General features: G+C 41.6%; 1 protein-coding gene and 1 long non-coding RNA gene across 4 annotated transcripts in view; one reads left to right on the top strand and one right to left on the bottom strand.

Moving 5' to 3' along the window:
* LOC135511164 (uncharacterized) overlaps positions 1–4,961 on the top strand; it is a 31,240-nt gene extending 26,279 nt beyond the window's left edge. Inside the window, exon 3 of the long non-coding RNA XR_010451219.1 lies at positions 4,350–4,961. This is a non-coding gene — a long non-coding RNA (uncharacterized LOC135511164). The remainder of the gene's footprint in view (positions 1–4,349) is intronic.
* A 5,123-nt stretch (positions 4,962–10,084) lies between these two features.
* Positions 10,085–19,280, bottom strand: scdb (stearoyl-CoA desaturase b). 3 transcript variants are annotated; one of them, XM_064932751.1, is made up of 6 exons: positions 19,067–19,280; positions 18,523–18,792; positions 17,300–17,430; positions 15,876–16,081; positions 13,386–13,618; positions 10,085–12,545 (listed from the first exon to the last, which is right to left on the bottom strand). In XM_064932751.1, the coding sequence occupies exons 2-6, from the start codon at positions 18,746–18,748 to the stop codon at positions 12,346–12,348; spliced, it is 996 nt and encodes a 331-aa protein (XP_064788823.1). In that variant the 5' UTR covers positions 18,749–18,792; positions 19,067–19,280; the 3' UTR covers positions 10,085–12,345. The 3 variants fall into 3 exon arrangements, with proteins under 3 accessions (XP_064788823.1, XP_064788822.1, XP_064788821.1); XM_064932750.1 differs by having other exon boundaries at positions 18,523–18,797; positions 19,035–19,279; XM_064932749.1 differs by having other exon boundaries at positions 19,035–19,279.
* Between the last annotated feature and the right edge of the window lie 3,098 nt (positions 19,281–22,378).

The raw sequence follows: 22,378 nt of genomic DNA, 5'->3' as shown, positions 1-22,378 counted from the left end.
ATCATCTCAAGATGGAACTTTGTATCATTCACTGAATATACTGCAAAATTCACCTGAGCTCCATAGACTGGTCTTCCCTCGCTGTCTGACCCTGCAGGGACCCAAGTCGACATCTAATCCTGCTAAAACATGATGAGCACAGTGCTGTGTACTAACGGCACTAGAGGGCTGGGGTCCAGACAGAGATCATTGCGGCGTGTCTGCATTTTTCATGTTCTAGGCGGGAGTGGGCGGTCAGACAGACGACTTTGGGATTAAAATATTTTGGTTGTCCAACAGATTCTTTTGACACGAACCGGCTCAAAGTTCGTAACAAAAGGGAGACAATGTGGATGTCACGGTTTTCATAAGGTGAAGGAGAGTCGGACCAAACTGCAGCGTGTCTATTGTGATCCATGTTTAATAAAACAAATGTAACACGAATCAATACAAAACACTACAAAACAAATAAATGAAAACCTAAACTGGTGTCAACTAACACAGCACAAGGACATCAAGACACTAAGGACAATCACCCACGGCAAACTCAAAGAATATGGCTGCCTAAATATGGTTCCCAATCAGAGACAACGATAAGCACCTGCCTCTGATTGAGAACCACTCCAGACAGCCATAGACTTTGCTACATAACCCCACTAGCTACAATCCCAAATACATACACACCAAAACCCCAAGACAAAACACACCACAATACAAAAACTCCATTCCACACCCTGGCCTGACCCAATACATGAAGAAAAACACAAAATACTTAGACCAGGGCGTGACAGTGGAGACAAGGAATAACAGAATATATTTATTAAATAAAGTAAACTAAATACAATTAACAATGGTGTGTGTAATCAGTAGTGTAAGTGAGTGTTTGCATGCATAAATGTGCCAAAGCAAACAAACAAAAGGCCACAAAAATACCACAAAAGTCTATAAAAGGTGTCTGCATGGCGAGAGTCTCTTCCATGAATGGGGAAGTGGTGTATTTATCCTGGGACACACCTGGGCCCAGGTGTGTCCCATTTCGCTGACGACCCTCCCGGCTCCGCCCACCGGCATCCTAATAAGGAAACCGAGAGCAACGAGAAAGAATACGGCAGACAGAGTGGGAGGGTCGTCACACTTTTGAAATGTCCTCTTTCTGCTTTATATGCGTTAGCCTACCTATTGTAGGTTAGGTTACTATGGTGACTGTAGGTTAGGCTACTATGGTGACCGTAGGTGTAGTGGCTTCCTTTCGTCTTTACCATAGCCACTGCCCAAGCCTGAAGCGGGGTTGTTTGGTTCGCATACAGTCCACACTCAAGGTTTCCAAACGGCCAAACATTCAATGCCATCCAGGGATATGGTGCAACAAAAATGTTTATTCTTCTTATATCTAACAAATAAGTTATTCTCCAATCAACTGAAAGCATAGAATACTTGATATGGAAAATACATATTATGTCTGTATGTCTGTATGTCTGTAAGCAAGAGGGGGGGCCAAAAACTGAGTTACACTAACAACACTAACAACAAATGAATATATCTCAATCAGGTAAATATAAATCATAAAGGTACGTACCTAATATTTCATCATTTACATTCATATTTAATATATTTACACAAATATACATGGAGCTCCATATGTTCGGTCTTTTATACAAATATGTCCAAATCGGCTCTAACAGTAGGTTAGGCTACTATGGTGACCGTAGGTTAGGCTACTATGGTTTACTACATTGCCTAGAAATAAGCCTATATATTGAACACCCATATTTCTCAGTCTGAAAATCTTGACAATCCTAAAAGATAGGCAATACAAATAGCTCAAGAGAAAGTGCAAGTCTCTCCAACTCTGCTCTCTTCAACTACATCTAGCATATTGGCTGATATAGCCCAGTAATACAATGTAAGGGCCATGTTAGAATCTCTGGTAATTCAACCTATTTCTTAAGTTATTTTTGCGCATTTGATATTGACTATAGGGCGCAACAATTGTTGGGACTATGGCTGGCAAGTGAGCTGCATCACCTAAGCCTAAAATAACATTGCGGTTGGGTTTGTGACCAGTTCTTACAGTAGCAGGTGGGAATCTGACAGAAAGCCAGCAGGCCCCAGCATGAAGAAAGCGGGATGAAGAAATCCGTCCCTTGCAGAGCTCTACTGTGCACCATGACAGTGAAGCCTGTAAAGTTAGAGCTGTTTATTACTGTGTCAGTGTGAAAAGTAGGGAATTAGCTAGTGAAACTGACAGATCAATAACGTTACATTGACATACTGACTAATGCAACTCAAATTGCACAGAAAAAACATCAGAATAACAATCTTCAATCGTTTGGTGATGGTTTCATCATTTGAGTCATGTCTAGCTTGATTGAGCAAAAATAATAGCTAATGTAAGCCAACTTTGGGCCAGCTTTCTGCCTAACAGTACATCAAATGGCGAAAGCTTTCCAAATGAATTTACTCCTGAAACGGAACAAAAAAGCTACAAAACATGTCCATTCAAACAAATGCTGTTAGCAATATGAGGTGGCTATCTGACAGATAACTAGAGGCTAGGGCTGACCTGGCTGTGGTAGTTACTCACTAGCGTAGCTTATTCATTCACCTCAGTCGAGAGGGGATGAAACATTAGCTAACATTACATGTTAGTTACAATACTAGCTCAGCACTGCAAATAAACACTAGTTTTGTTTTTTTCTGTTAAGTTAAACAGCAGTTACCTTGCCAGCTACATCAGTCAACTAAAGAGTAGCCAGTTTCTGTTCCTTTTACAACTCAGTGAAAGAGCGCAACGCGTACACACTGAACTATGCTCAACTCTACTCTCCCGTGCTGGTCCAGCCAGCCTCCCAGAAGCTTTGCCTTCACACAGCCTGTCAGCCCACTTTGTGGTGTCCATTGGTCCTAAATCCAGTTGGATAAATGCTCCAAACAAACTACCCGACTGCTGGGAAGCATCCACATGGTCCTAAAGCACAATGTTGCCTTGTTTTGTATCACATTCCAATTCCCCCATCCCCAGTGAAAGTTGCGCCCCTGAATATTTTCACATAGAAGCGTTTCCACCTATATTTCATTAATTTTACTAACATTAATTTTACTAACACAAAAATATCCCAACTTTTCTAGCGTATTTTGTTTTGCCTACATTTGGAAAGTTGACTGAAAAATGTTCTGTTTCCACCAGGCCTGTCATGACATTTTTTTTTATCTGAAATGTACTTGCATAAAAAAGTTGGATGGTAACCTGGTTTATGAAGCCAAACAAATGAATTGGTCACTTAATTCTGGCCTTTGCATATCCCATTGAACAGCCTACTGTTACAGGCCTAACATGACGTGACAACTTCACTCGTTAGAATACTGCAATGCTCTACTTTCTGGCGACCCGTATAAAGCACTAAATAAACTTCAGTTAGTGCTAAATACGGCAGCTAGAATCCTGACTAGAACCAAAAAAATGAATCATATTACTCCAGTGCTAGCCTCCCAACACTGGCTTCCTGTCAAGGCAAGGGCTGATTTCAAGGTTTTACTGCTAACCTACAAAGCTCCTACCTATCTCTCTGATTTGGTTCTGCCGTATATACCTACACGTACTCTACGGTCACATGACGCAGGCCTCCTAATTGTCCCTAGAATTTCTAAGCAAACAGGTGGAGGCAGGGCTTTCTCCTATAGAGCTCCATTTTTATCGAATGGTCTGCCTACCCATGTGAGAGACACAAACTTGGTCTCAACCTTTAAGTCTTTACTGAAGACTCATCTCTTCAGTGGGTCATATGATTGAGTGTAGTCTGGCCCAGGAGTGTGAAGGTGAACGGAAAGGCTCTGGAGCAACGAACCGCCCTTGCTGTCTCTGCCTGGCCGGTTCCCCTCATTCCACTGGGATTCTCTGCCTCTAACCCTATTACAGGGGCTGAGTCACTGGCTTACTGGTGCTCTTTCATGCCGTCCCTAGGAGGGGTGCTTCACTTGAGTGGGTTGAGTCACTGATGGGATCTTCCTGTCTGGGTTGGCGCCCCCCCTCGGGTTGTGCCGTGGCGGAGATCTTTGTGGGCGATACTCTGCCTTGTCTCAGGATGGTAAGTTGGTGGTTGAAGCTATCCCTCTAGTTGTGTGGGGGCTGTGCTTTGGCAATGTGTGTGGGGTTATATCCTTCCTGTTTGGCCCAGTCCGGGGGTATCATCGGATGGGGCCACAGTGTCTCCTGACCCCTCCTGTCTCAGCCTCCATTACTTATGCTGCAGTAGTTTGTGTCGGGGGGCTAGGGTCAGTTTGTTATATCTGGAGTACTTCTCCTGTCTTATCCTGTGTCCTGTGTGAATTTAAGTATGCTCTCTCTAATTCTCTCTTTCTCTCTCTCGGAGGACTTGAGCCATAGGACCATGCCTCAGGACTACCTGGCATGATGACTCCTTGCTGTCCACAGTCCACCTGGCCGTGCTGCTGCTCCAGTTTCAACTGTTCTGCCTGCGGCTATAGAATCCTGACCTGTTCACCGGACGTGCTACCTGTCCCCGACCTATTATTTGACCATGCTGGTCATTTATGAACATTTGAACGTCTTGGCCATGTTCTGTTATAATCTCCACCCGGCACAGCCAGAAGAGGACTCGCCACGCCTCATAGCCTGGTTCCTCTCTATGTTTCTTCCTAGGTTTTGGCCTTTCTAGGGAGTTTTTCCTAGCCAACGTGCTTCAACACCTGCATTGCTTGCTGTTTGGGGTTTTAGGCTGGGTTTCTGTACAGCACTTTGAAATATCAGCTGATGTACGAAGGGCTATATAAATACATTTGATTTGATGATTAAAGCAGGGGTCTCCCAATATTTTCTAGCATGAGATCTGCTTCAAAAAGGCATGTTTTTCTCTTCTCACCTACGCTGCAACTCTTCCGAGTCCTTGGTGTACAAGAGATGTGTTTTCTGTCAATATACCTGGCAAAACAATGGTTAATAAACAACATCTAAGGGGGCTCAATAAAATTATATTTTGTATGTTCCTGAATTCAGTTCTTTTTGTTTTCTTTTTCCTGGTTTACGATATACAGTTGAAGTTTACATGCACTGAGGTTGGAGTCATTAAAACTCGTATTTCAACCACTCCACAAATGTGTTGTTAACAAACTATAGTTTTGGCAAGTTGGTTAGGACATCTACTTTGTGCATGACACAAGTAATTTTTCCAACAATTGTTTACAGACAGATTATTTCACTTATAATTCACTTTATCAAAATTCCAATGGGTTAGAAGTTTACATACACTAAGTTGACTGTGCCTTAAAACAGCTTGGAAAATTCCAGAAAATTATGTCATGGCTTTAGAAGCTTCTGATAGGCTAATTGACATCATTTGAGTCAATTGGAGGTGAACCTGTGGATATCTTTCAAGGCCTATCTTCAAACTCAGTGCCTCTTTGCTTGACATCATGGGAAAATCAAAAGAAATCAGCCAAGACCTCAGAAAATTGTAGACCTCCTCCACAAGTCTGGTTCATCCTTGGGGGGAGAATTTTCCAAATGCCTGAATGTGCACTTCACAAAATAGATGGCACCATGAGAAGGAAAATTATGTGGATATATTGAAGCAACATCTCAAGACATCAATCGGTCAGGAAGTTAAAGCTTGGTCGCAAATGGGTCTTCAAAATGGACAATGACCCCAAGCATACTTCCAAAGTTGTGGCAAAATGGCTTAAGGACAAAAAAGTCAAGGTATTGGAGTGTTCATCACAAAGCCCTCATTGTGAAGTAAAATCATAATGTCATACTTCTTATGCTTCTACTTTACAGGCATACAGTACCAGTACCGTGTTTTCTTTATTTTTACTATTTTATACATTGAGAGTAATAGTGAAGACATCAAAACTATGAAATAACACATATGGAATCATGTAGTAACTACAAAAGTGAGAGATTTTTCAAAGAAGCCTCCCTTTGCCTTGATGACAGCTTTGCACACTTGGCATTCTCTCCTTTGAAGAATAAAAAAAAATATTTCATTTGTTTTGGTCACTACATGATTCCATATGTGTTATTTCATAGTTTTGATGTCTTCACTATTAATCTAAAATGTAAAAATGTTGTTTTTTTTAAATCAAGAAAACCCTTGAATGAGTAGGTGTGTCCAAACTTTTGTCTGGTACTGTACATTTCCATTATGTAGTTCTCAAACTCTGTATTAGACAAATGAGTTTACATGTAAAATCTATAGGTTTACAAAACATTTAAGTGATCATCAATTAAGAGCAGTCGGACAGTAATGTGACCATGCATTCAGAAAGGCAATTACTTTATATGAACAGGCATTGCAATGTGAAACATGTATTTCTAGATGAAACACTGATTATGTTTGGTTAAAAAGTGACTATGATTTTGTGTGTTTACTGCCGTTTTGATGATTTGTTTAGAGTTTTTGTATTAAGAGTTGTGAAAATGTACCACATTCTTGTGAAAATTGCACCAAAGTGATAAAACAAACTAACATTTAAAGGGGAAGTTCACTCATTTTACATGTGGCCTTTTTTTCAGCTAATATTTTCCATGCCATTGACTACAATGTATTGTGAAAATGTGTCTAAAGTGTGTTAGAAATATCCACTGTCCCATAAATCCATATTTGAACCGTTGTGTTGTTGGTGTAAACAGTATCAGTCAAACATGGATTTATGGCACAGTGGAATATTTTTTAAGACTTCACAGGCATCATTCAGAATGGGATTCTGAGGCAATATGAGTTCATTTGGAGTGTTTTAGAGCATTTTATAACATCCTATAGGACCCTTTACATATTAAATTCGGTACCCTGTTCAGTTCTCTGGAGCGTTTGCGAGAATTCTACAGTATACGTTTTGCTTTCACACGACATGCAAATAATCGTTTCAGGGTGCAATTAGAAAGATGCTCATTCTTCATGACGTTAAAGAGCTAGCTCGTTTACAACAGGCAAAAAAATTCCACGACTCGCGCTGCCGTGTCACGATACCTGGCCGCTACGCCAGTACATTTAGGATTCATTTCAGCCAGGGTATGTTTGTGTTTCACACATGCTTTATCGCGTGGATCAGGGTAAACAGTTTGAAGGATCAACTACGAGCACAGAAAGAGTGAAAATCAGACCACATGTAAAAATGGGTGAACTTTCCCTTTAGTTGATTATGGATAAAGTCTACCCACGACGTTATCATCGTTATCGTTAGCATCGCAAACTGGCTACTTACAGAGCGACAGACAATCACGTGCACCAAACAGACATATACCAGAGCAATATTGCTTGAAATTAATAGGCTCCGTTTAGCTTTTCAGGGGTGGGATAATGTCAATGTGGCTTTGATTGGATAGTAGCCAGGATCTTGATGTTTATTATTCATTTCTGACTTGATTGGCGAGCTACTCATAGGTGGGCTGCGAGCTACTGGCAGCTTGTGATCTACCTGTTGGAGACTCCTGATCTAAACTAAGGTAGCCTAATTTGTTTTAAGAAAATAAGCATTTTGTGAAATTATTAATGCCTACATTCCATTTGAATGCATGTTTTGAGGACAAAAAAAACTCTTAAAGCGGTTGATTTTATTTGTGACCACACCCTCATTATCACCCCCAACAGTTTCCCAGTGTGTGATGAGCAGTCCAACACATCACACCCATCAAATGATCCAACATATCTCTTCAGTATAGTCCCCTCCTAATAATCTATTTACATAACCTACACTTGAGTGACTAAATGGAAAATCAAATCTAATTTGATTTGTCACATACACCAAATACAACTGGTGTAAACTTTATCGGGATATGCTTGCTTATGAGCCCTTCCCAACAATGCAGTTTAAACATGTAAATAAAATAGTAAAACAATTGGAATAAAATATAATATACAATAATCAAGCTATATACAGGGAGTACCAGTACCAGATCAATGTGCAGAGGTACGAGGTATTTGAGGTAGATATGTACATGAAGGCAGGGTAAAGTGACTAGGCATCAGGATAGATAAGAGAAAAATTAAAGAACCTGACTTCGAAGTTCCTTAGAAGCTTTGCTGTAGTTTTATTATACCATACTACAATTGAAGGAAACAGTTAGCAATTAATATTTTCTAATATTCCAGCAGTAGGCAAGACTCCCTGTTTAGTTAAGAAAAAAATGTGTAAAATAAAAAAGTTTGCCATCCTATTTTTTAGGCTAATATTCTACCAGTAGGCTACTGTAGCCTAGGCCTAGTATTGTCCAGCAAAGCAGATCAGAGTTTGCCAGTGCAAGGCTAAAACTGTCAGCCTGATGACCACACAAGTGTTACACACAGAGCAGAGTAGTGGATGGTCTGACACCAGGCAGCCAATGGAGAGAGGGGTGATGTCACTGGGAGCTGGGCTGAGTCTGACAGCAGACCACTGGGCAAGGAGGCAAGCTCACAGACAGACCGTGGTGCTGTGGTAGGGACACCCACTGCAACTGGACTGAAGCAGACCTGGGATCAAACTCTATTTAAAATATTTGAAATACTTTAGCTGTACTTGATTGAGCTTGCCTGTTGCAATGAAACCAATAGCAGTCTCAAACGTACAAACTCTGGCACTCCAGGCAGACTAAAGCAAACGCTCAAAGTATTTGAAAGATTTCAAATAGTATTTGAACCCAGGTCTGGACTAGACTCTGACCATGTTTGCATAGGCCAACTCTTCACTGTCCAGGCTCAAACTGGCCATTCAGGAATAGTACAAGGAGTGGAATGTTAGCTGAACAGACTGGTACCCAGGCTAAAATAATTAGCCTGTCTATTTAGTTGGACTTATTTAGATCTGAGAAGAGAGATCATTTTCAGTGGTTCACTAATATATTCTCCAGTAGGGGGTGCAGATATGTTCATTTTTGAAGAGAAATTGGCCGACTGCCAAACTGAAACCGGTATTTTAGCCGTCTGCGTCCATGCTTTATCAGAACGGTTCATTCAACTCACGATCAGTCAATGCACCAAAATGAACCCATTTAGCAGAGGCTGAAGCACAATACCATAGATAAACCAAGGCTCTGGCACACACAGAAGACGATCAGATAAAACGGATCAGATTAAAAGGTGAAGCAGTGTCTTGTTGCTGCTCAGTGTTGGCCGGAGAGGACATGCATAGCAGGCGCCCACGGCCTGACATTGTGAGATAGCTTCAATAGGTGAATGAGTCATGCACGTCCAGCACAATATGGAACTGATCAGCAGTTGGCTGAGGAACTAGAGGAATGTGAAGAAACAGGAAGTAAGCACATAATGTCCAGAGAGAGATAGGGGTGGAGAGAACGATCTGAGAGAGAGACAGAGGATGTGTGTGAGAGGGAGAGTGGGTTAGCTGGAGAGGGAGAGTGAGTGAAAGAGCAAATTGCATTCAACCTGAATGACAGTCTAGGGAGCCCAGGGGACCAACACACAATCTTGAAATGACTGTTTAAGGAAGTGATGACATCTGTCAGCAAACAAAAACTTCAAGTTGTTATGAAAAACACTTAGGCCGACTGGTATGCATGTTGTCTGTCAGCAGGCACATGGACTAAATACACCAAACCTTTAGTTTCAGAGGCCTGCGGTCAGGTTAAGGTTTTGAATAAGCAATGTGATAGGTAAATACCACATTCAAAGGAGCTATACAAGTGTTATGTATTTTTCTGTATGTTGTTTCTGTATGTTGCATGTTGATAGCATAAAGTTTAAATTAAATTCTAGTTTAAAATACCATGATTCAGTAAGGGGAAGAAAGATTGTGAGAATAGGTCACAGAATAGTCAAACAGCATCCACCCATCGCCTGAGGACAAGGCCAGTCAGAGAATGGTCTTCTATAATAGCTGGAGTTTAATTTATAATCACTTTAGGCGGTGTTGAGAGTAACGCAGTATTATGCTGCATACACAGCACACCTTCATCAGGTGTGTTTTCACTAGGAACCAAATGTGCGGAAGTGGGAGGGACTAACCGGAATTGTACAAATAAGAAACACTAGTTTTTGTTGCACAACATTTCCCATTGCAATATATATATATATTTTTTTTAATGATCTACGGTGGGCACTTTGCACCCCAGTCACTTTGCAGAACAATTACTGAGACAATGCAGCTGGGATGGGACCAGTAAATGCTAAGACAACGACATGTCTTTTATTCAATTAGGAACAGAGATTACAGAATTACAACAAAACTGACAGCAGAACATACTTTCCAACATGTAGAAAATGTGGTTTATTTACGGTACATACAGTGGGCAAAACATTCCTTGAAAATAAATGCGGCAGTTTTAAGGCATTCAGACTTCAAGAAGTTAACACTGTACAAAATAATTGCACTGAAAAAAGTAGACCAAAGTGCGACAAATATTATTACAATTTGATGAGTTCATAACTAATCTGGAATCTTGTTTCTTCAGAGCCAAAACATTCGTTGAAATATTATGCAAAAATTGATTCCTAATTCCTCATCAGAATCTTCTGATACTTGAAAGAATATCCCTAGATGCAAATCATATGGTCTTTCCTTTAACTTCCAATTTAAATAAGTGCTATCCGTTACTCTAGCTCTCTCTCATACATAAGACACATACGGTGCATCTTGGGATATTCTCTCATACATACAGACACGTACTTTTGCATCTTGGGATATTCTTTCAAGTATAAATATATATTTTTAAGACAGTCATTAAATAACAACCCTGGTACCAAAGCAAATCTCTCATTCCTAGAAAGTGGAATTCCTATAGTTTTTCACGATCACTCCGAGAGTGTTCATTTGGTTGGACATCAATTGTTGGCGCTTTCTTTCCCTCCCCTATGTTGCATCCATATTTTTCTAGACATGTCCATGTCTACAAGCAAAGTACATAACATTACTTCCATAAGGCATCTTGGGCGAGTCCTGACAAAATAGTTTTATTCAAGATATCGAGAGGTATGCAAATGCTCTCATAGCCTCTTTTTTTCACATTGTCCTATTGGAGAAGGGAGGCAGAAGTCCCATATTCGTATTTCAACTGCAGTAAGAGTAAAAAATAAATACAAACAAGTATTTCTTTGTATAATAAAGACTGATCAGTATGTCATTTCACTACATTTCAGTGCAGAGGTGTCTCCGTGAAGCAGGATGGGAAAAGACACCAACTGAAGTCACAGGCACCTTCACCCACACCAGAGGTATAAATCGTCTTATACACATATGACCCCGAGACCTTATGTTCGTCCCAAATGACACCTTATTCCCTATATAGTGCACCACCTATGACCAGAGCCCACATTGGTCCCTGGTCAAAAGTAGTGCACTATATATAGGGAATAGGGTGCCATTTGAAACTTGGAGAACTTCCTTCATCCTGCTGAAAGAATCCTGTTAAGAGCAACTTGGACAGAAGGAGACCACTGGTGCTTTCATGTGTAATGCTGCAGCAGAAGTGAACTTCTATACCTATATGGAATAGGATCTGGTATATAATGACAGCTAAAACAGTACTTTTGACTATGAAGTAGGTAGGGCTGTTTCAACAGCAGCTTACGGTAAAATCAGACTGAAGGTGGGTGCCTTGATAAAACAAAATAGCTATAAACTTACATTTTGAACTTGACAAAAGCTGGACTTCTCTCAGGACGTAAGACTACTCCACACGTATGAAATGAACGTCAGCAAAGCGCGACTGATTGAGAGATCGATCCTGACATAAAGAGATTATTTTGTGTCTGAATTGAACAAAACGTGATCAAAACAAAACTTGCCTGCTTCGCCTTCATGTCAAGAAACCCCAAACTCCTTTTTTTTTCACTTAACAATTTAAAAAGTGCCACAGAGGGTTAATTAATAATAGCACATGAATAAATTAGAGGTTAATGTTCTTCCATCTTCATTGTTGGTGCACAGATGGCACAGGCAGGTAGTTTGGTTGGTGTAATGTTTCACACATTACACCATCTAGCTCCACCACACACACTTCAGGCTATTCCACAGATAACAAGACTCTCTAATCAAGACTCTTCCAGTGTCTGTGCCAATATGCCCAGCCTTGCCTCTATAAGCTCACTTTGGCTAATAGTCACCTCACACAGCATTCATTTAAAAAACACAACATAAAAAAATACACAATTTACTGAAAGGTCTAGGACCGTTTTAAAGCCAATATTAGTCTGAGGAACTCAGGAATAGGTTTTTAACTAATAATACAGAAATGAAACATCAATGAACCAAGGTCTGATCACTACTATGTGCAGCACTACTAACTCCATCATCATCGCTGCAATTTACTACAGCTACAATCTTTCCATCTTTCGTTGGTTTGGCCCGTTTTAACATATCTGGTATCGGTCTTATCAAGTCCGTAACAGTTTGAGGCGGTTGAGACAACATTACTCAGCCAGTCTTGTGGCTGCCGTCACCGGTTCTCTGGGCGCGGGTCGAGATGAGGTCGCGGGACACCCTCTTGCAGTCCTTGGCAAGGCCCAGGAAGCACATGAGGTCTATGAAGGCGGTGGTGATGTTCAACTTCACGCCGAACTCGCTGGTGGCGTAGTCGAAGGGAAAGGTGTGGTGGTAGTTGTGGAAGCCCTCACCTGAAAGGAAGGACACGAGACCAGGGATTTTCTTCAACAGACGATGTGCATCTATGAGAGTTACTTTTCCCCCCAATAGGCTTGAAAACATGATTTGATAAGAGTACAGGTGATATGTAAACTAAAGCACTTGGAGACAGAAGTTCCACAACAGGGCTGGGTAACTTCAGTCTTGGTGGGAGGCTAGTACTCAAACACATGATTCAACAAAGTTAATTATAGTCTCCAACTTGAAGAACCAGCATTAGATGACTCAAAAACATGCACCAACTACAGCAGCCCTCTAAACCCAGAGCTGTAAGTATCTTACAATTCCTACTTGTTAAGCAATTCAACTAAAGCATGATTTTCATAGCTGACAAACAGGCAGCTCCTACAGACAAGAGGCTACAGTAGAACAGTGGTATTCAGAGTCAGGTGTGAACTGCAGTGGGCTCACCAAAATTATTTAAATGGTCATTGGCTGTGTCTATACTCCTTATAAAGTGCAAGGCTCTGGCCAAAAGTATTGCTCCACCCAAAAGTAGTGCACTATATAGGGAATAGGGGGCCATTTCAGATTTGCCAGTTGTGAAACCTGCATTAATTTATTATACATACATCTCTACGGTTCAAGCCTTTCTTACGCTATAAAGAACACTTTATAGTGCCGGGGTTGGTTGCGAAATACAAGCCACTGCTCCCTGTGCAAAAAGATCAATCTAAGCAAGCCTAAATGTTTATATTGAGTGATAATTCATATAAAATTGTGTTGGAATTTAAATGGAATTGTGAATTGATCCCAACTCTGGAGTGGATCTCCCCTCACTCCCTTTAAAGAGAAAGATGATCCGGGCTTACCGATGGCGCTGAAGGCCACGAAACGGTTCTCACTGGGGTTGATGTTGCGGTCGTAGGGTCGGTTGCCCCACATGTGAGCGGCAGAGTTGACCAGCCAGGTAGCGTTTAGCACCAGAGCGTACCTCATGAGGCACGGGATGAAGTAGCCCACCCACAGGGACTCATCCCACAGGAACCAGGGCACCCACATGGGCACCAGGAAACACAGCAGGACCACAGAGAGCTTGTAGTACCTAGAGGGCAGAGATGAGACAGAGATATACTGAGAAAAGAGACATTGTTTGAATCTAAACATAGTTACTAACGCTGAAAAGTCACCACCCCAAGCACCTAGATTCATAAACAGAGGTACTAAACTGTAGTACGTCACACCTACTTCTTGGTCCACATAAAAAAACACATTTGGACAAAATTTTCTGATCAGTTGATTGTGTCTACCACCATATGTTAAATCACCCTTTTCTACAAGAGCTGTGGTGATACTAGTTTGGGACTGCGTCCAAGAGCACCCGCGGCATGTTGACCAATGACCAGCCAGTCACTGTACTTTGTGCGGGTATGGCCTGATCGAGGTCCTGGCAGAGATGACAGCTCTTATCAAAAGATCAGCCACCAGCGCCGTCACGGCCACCGCGACCCAGACTACCACTTCCTGTGGTCGTGACTAGAATGGGGAAACTGGTTCAGAGAGCAGCAGTGCAGAGAGCACAGTCACGCTACTGGGGCTACTCTCATGCAACATACACAGAAGTATAGCTAACTAAAGCATAGGTTTATCTTGTCTGGTCACATGATCAGGAAAGCACCTGGTCCTAACAATGAAACATTTGCGTGGAGCACTCAAGAGTTTGGTTTACCTTAGATATTGTCATGCATAGACAATGAATTCAAATACATCTAAACGTTGGCGAGTAACTGGTCTCACAGAACATACACACGTACAATAATGTGGAACACAACGGTTTTGGGTTGCTTGATTATCTTGTATTGACAATATATGGTAGAGAGGGGGAAATGCAAAATTCAATGGCATCATCTGATCACTAGTCACATGCAGTCCGAATCTTGATGTGACATTCATTCTGTAACCACCGATTTCTATGGTGGATTTTATACAGAGGTCCTTCAAGTGTTCAGTGAGTGTTAAATTGCCCCTCTGTGGTACATTCTGTGCCGTGCCACTGCCAATGGAGGTTTGGTGCAACTTTCCCAGAATGCAAATAGGCTTCTAGCTATAACACTGCATGATTCAAAGCAAGGGTACTGCCAAAGGCCTTGGCAGGGCCAACACCTTTAAAAAGGCCCAGTTCAGTCAAAACACAGTAAAAACAGAATTTATGTATCACATTGTACAACAGCTGATGAAACTAACACTGTAAAAGTGTGAACAATTTTGATCAGTGTTATTTCCTGATACTTTCTGGTTGAAAATATAATTTACACAGGACCTTCTTATCAGCCTGTTTACATGGGAGGGAGTTTCGGCTTGTTAATAGACCAATAATAGACCGGTAAATTGGTTAGACAGTTCCGAACAGCTCTGCCAATAACAGCTAGTTTTAAGTTTTCCCCTCCCACTTAGACCCCTCCCACACAGTCCAAGCAAAATTCTTGCTGAGAAATAGTTTGTTAAAAAGCTAATTGTCAGTTTTAATGGAAAACTATTACAGCAAGGTACTTAAGTGTTACCCAGAAAGAGAGATAAAAACGGCTGCATTGGGCCTTTAAAAAAAAACAAACTTCCAACTGAAAGGTGACAGCAAGCTACAGTATGTAGATTTTTTACAAGTACAACAATAATCCAGTTCCTCAAAACAAACAGTTCATAATTGGAGGTCTGAGGGTATAACTGTTCTTATGAAAGGAGAGGGTTTTACGCACATCCAAGAACAAGATCCAATACATGGAAAAAGGGAATGTGGAAGTTTTGCTGCTCCCAAATTTCATCTTCTGAAAAAGTTAACAGGTGATAAAATAACAACGTTGACGGAGATAGTCTTTGTTACGTCAAGCTTTATCAAAAGATCACATTTGAGGAGCTGCAACCTCTCTAAAGCAATATCTTTAAGTATAAAGATAACGTTTTATCTGTTTTCACAGAAATGTGCATTGCGTCATAAATAAACTCTTTACAGAAGATAATACAGACAGACAATATACCAACAGACAATATACAATCCTGTGTGGCTCAGTTGGTAAAGCATGGGGCTTGCAATACCAAGATCGCAAGTTTGATTCCCGCTGGGGTCACCCATCCAAAAATGTTTTCACTACCATGAGAAACTTTAGACAAACGTGTTGGCTAAGTGGCATATAAGATGAAAGGCATGGAACTAGGACGGCACAGGGCATGGAACTAGGACGGCACAGGGCATGGAACTAGGACGGCACAGGGCATGGAACTAGGACGGCACAGGGCATGGAACTAGGACGGCACAGGGCATGGAACTAGGACGGCACAGGGCGTAGACTGGAAAACTGTCATCTTACTTTCTCTGGAGCATGACGACTTTATCTGCCTTCAGGTCCGTCAGCTCCAGCTTCTTTCCCTTCTCGATGACGTCGGGGTGCTTGCGTACAAGCAGCCAGCCAATGTGAGCGAAGAAAAAGCCCCGCACTGCATTGTGGGGGTCAGCGTCTGTCTCAGAGTACTTGTGGTGAACCCGGTGGTCCCTCGCCCACTCGTAGATGTCGTTCTGGAAGAAATAAATGGTGATGTGATTGTTTAGGAGCCACTTATATGTAACAGAAAAGCAACACAGGAATCTGGGACCATGTGTATCAAGCGTCTCAGAGTAGGAGGGAGAACCTGATCACCACTCTTACTCTGAGATGCTTGATATATACGGTTTGGCCCTAGATCCACAGCTCTGGTGTTTCTACTATACAGATAACCATTAACATTGATTGTCATGCAAGCTGAAGGGCTCACACCCGAACGTTCGGCAATAAAAATGTACATTTAAGTATATTTACTGGAGTGCTGTCCCATTTCTGTTCTTTGTATCATAGAGATAAACCATGTATTTATCTCCATCTTCATGCTGGAATTCTACAAGCAATTGAGATGTCAGAACACACTAATATTAATATGTATGGGAACAACACCAGAGAGAGGGTTTAAACACAATATACTTGAGTATAAATGCACAGTATACTATGCATTTATACACCTAGAAAACATATAGTAGAGAACTACAGTTCAATAGGCAATGTGTATTAAGGTGACGGTCAGATTAACCGGGCAGCATCAGTCAGTCAGCACAACAACGCAGATTATACAGGCAACGCCCACTCAGATTAAATGCAATCGTTAATTCCAGTGGAAATTTGTTAACACTCAATCATACTTTATATACCAGCATATTGCACAGTGGGTCACTCATTAAGTTGTTATTGGTGGGGACTAGCGTAGACCTTGTTTAACCAAACCCTTAACCTGATTGCATTGGTCACTTCTTTAAATCAAGTCATCAGTTTGTAAGGTCGTCATTGGGCCACATGGTCACTTCATACATCTAATTTTGAAGATTTTTAGAATAAAATAGGGTCTATTTAACAAAGGAATTTTGTATGAAATTTGGATAAGTAGGCTTGTGTTGATGTTTTTGGTGAAGGCTGGCTAAAGCCGCTAAATCGTTGGCACTTGGCGGTAGCCTCTGCTAGCTCTCTGTCCTGCTGTTTCTAACTTTCCCTCACAGACACGCCAACACAATAAAGGCCTTTTAATTGAAGCTACACTCGAGAAAGAACCTTGGTGTTTTGGAAGAGCCATGTTGGTTGATCGCACAAGTTTAGCCTTCAAGTTTATGATGTGTGTGTATGCCTGTTTTTGTCCCTGTAGGAGTCCTATACTGTGTCCTCTCTGGGGTTCAATAAAGTTGATTCAACTCAAAAAGTTCTCCTTTGTTTACCTGAAAGGCCATGGAGTTAGCGAGGGCCAGAAAGACTCGCAGAGGGGTGGAGGCCTTGTAGGACTTGTGACTCCAGAGGCGGTGGGCCCCCGCAGTTATACCCAGGGCACTGAGCAAGAAGCACAAAGCAGCTAGGGGAAAGAAAGAGAGAGATTAGGCTAGATATACAGACGCCCATGTCTGGCTCACACACACGCATACACAGAATCATGTGAAACACAGACATTTGACTCCTAGTAGTTACAAGGGACATCATGTCCCATGCCTGTTCCCCATCCCTGCCTAGTTTCTGTCATTATAATAGTTATTTCTGTTGGGAACTGGCAATGGCAGTACATATGCATGCATGTCTACTCTCAGGGTTGTTGTTGTAAAACTGCTGAATGTGTTTCTATGTGCAGTCACACAAGGCTGCTTAGGATGTGAGAACCTGGGACATCCAACTGGTCCAGGCAGCAAAGAAGAGACATTCTGTTGTGGTGCCATGTAGCCTCACAATGGAATGTCTATTGGAATGCTGATTGTTCTTTGTCTTGCCCAATGGAATAATATGCAGTTCAGCATATGAGAGCTAGAGCGAGAGAGACAACAGTGGAAACACAGTTTTGGTTGTTCAGTATTCGTTACAGTATAATCCAAGTCATGAGTTCTGTCTATCTATTCCAACTATTCTCACAAAAACAGAATTAAAACCCCTGCACGTTTTTTCCTATGTCTAAACAAGCAAATAAAGATGGGTGCAGCAATTTTCTCATTCAGAAATATATTTAGAACAGACGTGCCTCAGGCCACACATTCCATAAGTCTCTCTCCATCTGCACCACAGTAGGCCTAGCCTATGAGCAGTGTCTTCAATTGAAGATAGATGGTCCATAAACTGTTAGGCTACATATTATATAATACGAGATAAGTCACCAAATAGGCCCTTGTCTGTTATTTCCATGGGGAAAATATTGAGTAGGTGTGCCCCGAAATAGATTTACCAACATTCAACACTATTCTTATAGGAGGGCGGGCAAGCAGCAACATGTCGGTGTAACACCACCAAACGCCTACTTCACAAATGCATCACCCGGCTCAGCACACTCTCTTGTCGCTGGTCGACCAGATAAACCATGCTGCGTAGACCAACAACTTTAACGATGAAAAGGGCGTCGAAACCGATACAAGCGGAACAAGAACATTTGAATAAAATGGCACATTAAGTAAATGGTGATACTTACTCCAAGCCAGAGTCAGGGCCGACGCGGAGGGCACGAGCATCAGTCCATACAGCGCTCCAACATGTAATAAACACATTAATATGATGTTTCTCCACACCAGTCTCATCGGTGGTTTAGGGCCCTCTTTTGCTTTATAACTATCGTCAAAAACATCATCCCTCGTCGACGTTTCTGGCATCACGGCATCTCCGTTTTGTTGCTTGCTGGGGTTTGTCGTATCTGTCATGTTTGCTGTAGAATTCTGTAACGTGCCCAGTGTTGAAACGAGATCTGTACTTAACAGAGGACAGATAGCTATTCAGTTTACATGACAAACACCGGCATCATGGTCCATCCCACCAGGAAATCGAGCACGCACTTCACACGGTGAAAGTGCGTGCTAGCAGCTAGATTAAAGTGCGTGCTCGATTTCCTGGTGGGCAAGCATCACTGGTTGCAATGCTAGGATAGCATAGGCTACTCTAAAACGAACACATCATTTGCTATCAACTGGCATCAAATACAAAACTTACTGCGTGGTATGAAGAGAATCGTTAAAATGTACCAAAATGGGCACAACGCGGAGATGGCTTCTTCGGGCGAAAGTTGACAATTGAACGCGTTGTCAGCTCTACTCGTAGTGATGACTCCGCTTACCTAACCTGCTGCTGAGTTTCATCTTCAGACCTCGTTTTAAAGACTGCAATTGGTCGAGGGGCATTTGATGCCACTTCTACCCTAATCGTTTCATTGGTTGCCTTCGTATCTGATGTTTATTTTACAACCCCTGGCAGTGAAATGTTGAAAGACATCCAGATAACACCACCCACCCCTTTTCTGTTTGTTTCTTTACAGTCGCGCTCATGTTAATTTATGTGTTCACAAATTACACAATTTGTGTCACAATGATCGGACAGCTGTTTGTTTTATAGGCGTAGTCTAGTTAGATAGACAGACACCACCTTTCCAAAGTCAGTGCCCAGCAGTAACCTTTCCATAAATTGGTCATTACAATAAAGAAACTTGCATTTTGTTGTTCATGGAGAGGATGTGGGGTGATGGGAGTTGAATGATACATCATTTTAGGGTCATATACAAATTATTTGGGCAGGGGTGGTCCAATATAGGGGAGGGTTTCCAAACCATTTTTTTGTTTTTTTTTGCTTTGGGGAGGGTTGTGTTTTTTGGGGGTCACAGGGGAAGGTAGTGCATTTTTTCCCTGGTTTACATATGCTCTTCTGCTTGTATGTTCTCTAATAAACAATGACTTGACTTACTTTGATATTACCCTAATGAAGCTTAGAAACGTTTGTGGCTATTATTAAGCTTTAATTACTGTATGCCTACCTATGATATAAAGGCATGATGTGAAGGCAGTACACACCTACACTCCAACTGACTCCGACAGTTAAACTTGAGGTGAGGAAGTCTGTTTTAGGCCTACCAGAGTTACTCCTATAATCTAACAATATAATACTTATCTCTATACAAATTATTCTGAGAGAAAATGTACAAATTAGCCTCCTTCTGTACGTCTCTATCTGTATATCAGACGTAGTAGCCATCTGACATAAAGAAATGCATGTCAGTGTCGTAGCATGCCACCACATGTCTCTGTCTCTCTCCGTCTCTCTGGGGTTAGGCCTATGCTTCTCTTCCTTTATATACGCTATATACACCGTATATATTTACACAAATATGAATATCATAGCCTATAGGCCTATGCATGCAATGCCCTGATACATGTAGTGCTTAAATCTCTGACAGCTGAACCGTGAGGTGGACAATTATTATTTTAGGAAAGTAGACAAAAACAAATTAAAAACAGACTATAAAGTTATGCATATGCTACACATCAAAGCACAAGGAATAGTGTTTTTGTAATTTGTTATAGCTGTTTTTAAGGACATGTAAATGTGTCTCATTTGTCCGACATCCCTCTTTGTGTCTGTATCTATGTAATGGTATTTATGTTTAAAAAAACAGGGACCACAATGAAAATAAGTTCCCGACTTTATTGTGCAATCCCAGTATCTTTTAAAAATATTTGTGTATATATGTCTTTTTTGAACTGACAAATAAAATCAATCAGTCAATTCAAACTCTGCAGCGGCCAAATGATGGATGGTAATAGTCATCTATTACAAAACATCCAAAATTTGAATGACATTCGGAGATTGTCAAGCCTAGCCTTCGATACTGGGTAAACCTTCAAGGTAGGGAGGGATGTGTTTTCTGTTTGTCGAGATTGACATAGTCTATTTATTGTGGTGTTGAAAACGCAAACCATGATATTGAAGTGCCCAAAGTCAGTATGGTTTGTTTATTGGTTGTGTGGTGCATTGGCACAAGACACCTGTTGGTTGAAAATTAGTTGCATATTGTATATTTTAAATGTTGACATTTTCTCCGAGCTGATCATTGTCTGAGAGGTAGGGAGAGCTCCTCTGTGGTGGTCAGCAAACCCTCAACCTTCTGGCCCGTAGCCCTGCGTAGCATCAACGGTGCCACAAAAGCGTGCTGCGTTTATAAACGCAGGGTCATGACAGGTATTGTTATTTTTGGTCGTAAACATAATTTTTTTGTTGATTCTGTGAGGGGGGAGGGTGTTCAATTTATTTTGCAGGGTCGTGAAAATCATTTTAATATTGGCGAGGGGGGTGCATTTTTTTTTGATGACACCTTGACTTGGACCAGCCCCTCCCCCTAATACATTTTGATCTGTCCCTTAGGCCATTTCTCCATACAGAATCTTTCCTGATCATTGATATCCTTTGTCTGCACGTATGGACTGCCCTCTTCAATTCAAACTACAGGTTTTAAATGGGCTTCAAGTCCGGAGACTGAGATGGCCATTGCATAAGGTTGATTTTGTGGTCAATTAACAATTTCTTTGCAAATGTTAATGTTGCTTGGGGTTACTGTCTTGCTGGAAGATCCATGTTTCAGCCTCTTCGCAGAGGCAACCAGGTTTTGGGCTAAAATGTCCTGGTACTTGGCAAAGTTCATGATGCCGTTGACCTTAACAAGGGCCCCAGAACAAGTGGAAGCAAAATAGCCCCATAACATCAAAGATCCCCCACCAGAATATGCAGTAGGTATGGAAGAAAAGAAACCTCATACCTGAATGCTGAATCTTTGATGTTATGGGGCTATTTCGCTATCTACAGTACAAAGAAATGGTTAATTGACCATAAAATCAACGTTTTGCAAACATCTCAGTCTCATGAAGCAAACCTGTGGTTTTAATTGAAACTGCAGTCCATAAGCGCAGACGAAGGATTTCATTATGTGTGGAGGAATGGTTTAAAGATCCCTCCCAATGTGTTCTCCAATCTCATAAAACCTTTCAGAACAAGGCTCAGTGCCTTTATCCTCGCAGCCTACGGAGCTGTGAGGGGAACGGCACCGCAGTACCTCCAGGCTCTGATCAGGCCCTACACCCAAACAAGGGCACTGCGTTCATCCCCCTCTGGCCTGCTCGCCTCCCTACCACTGAGGAAGTACAGTTCCCGCTCAGCCCAGTCAAAACTGTTCGCTGCTCTGGCCCCCCAATGGTGGAACAAACTCCCTCACGACGCCAGGACAGCAGAGTCAATCACCACCTTCCGGAGACACCTGAAACCCCACCTCTTCAAGGAATACCTAGGATAGGATAAGTAATCCTTCTCTCCCCCCCCCCCCTTAAATGATTTAGATGCACTATTGTAAGTGGCTGTTCCACTGGATGTCAGAAGGTGAATTCACCAATTTGTAAGTCGCTCTGGATAAGAGCGTCTGCTAAATGACTTAAATGTAAATGTAAATGTAAAGTCAGGTATTGAAAACTATTGAAAACAGCGTGCCAGTAATTTTGAACCCTATCTTCTTCAATTTT

Source organism: Oncorhynchus masou, chromosome 23 (assembly GCF_036934945.1).
Source record: "Oncorhynchus masou masou isolate Uvic2021 chromosome 23, UVic_Omas_1.1, whole genome shotgun sequence".
NCBI classification, from domain to species: domain Eukaryota; kingdom Metazoa; phylum Chordata; class Actinopteri; order Salmoniformes; family Salmonidae; genus Oncorhynchus; species Oncorhynchus masou.
This window is presented reverse-complemented; position numbering and strand designations above follow the sequence as displayed.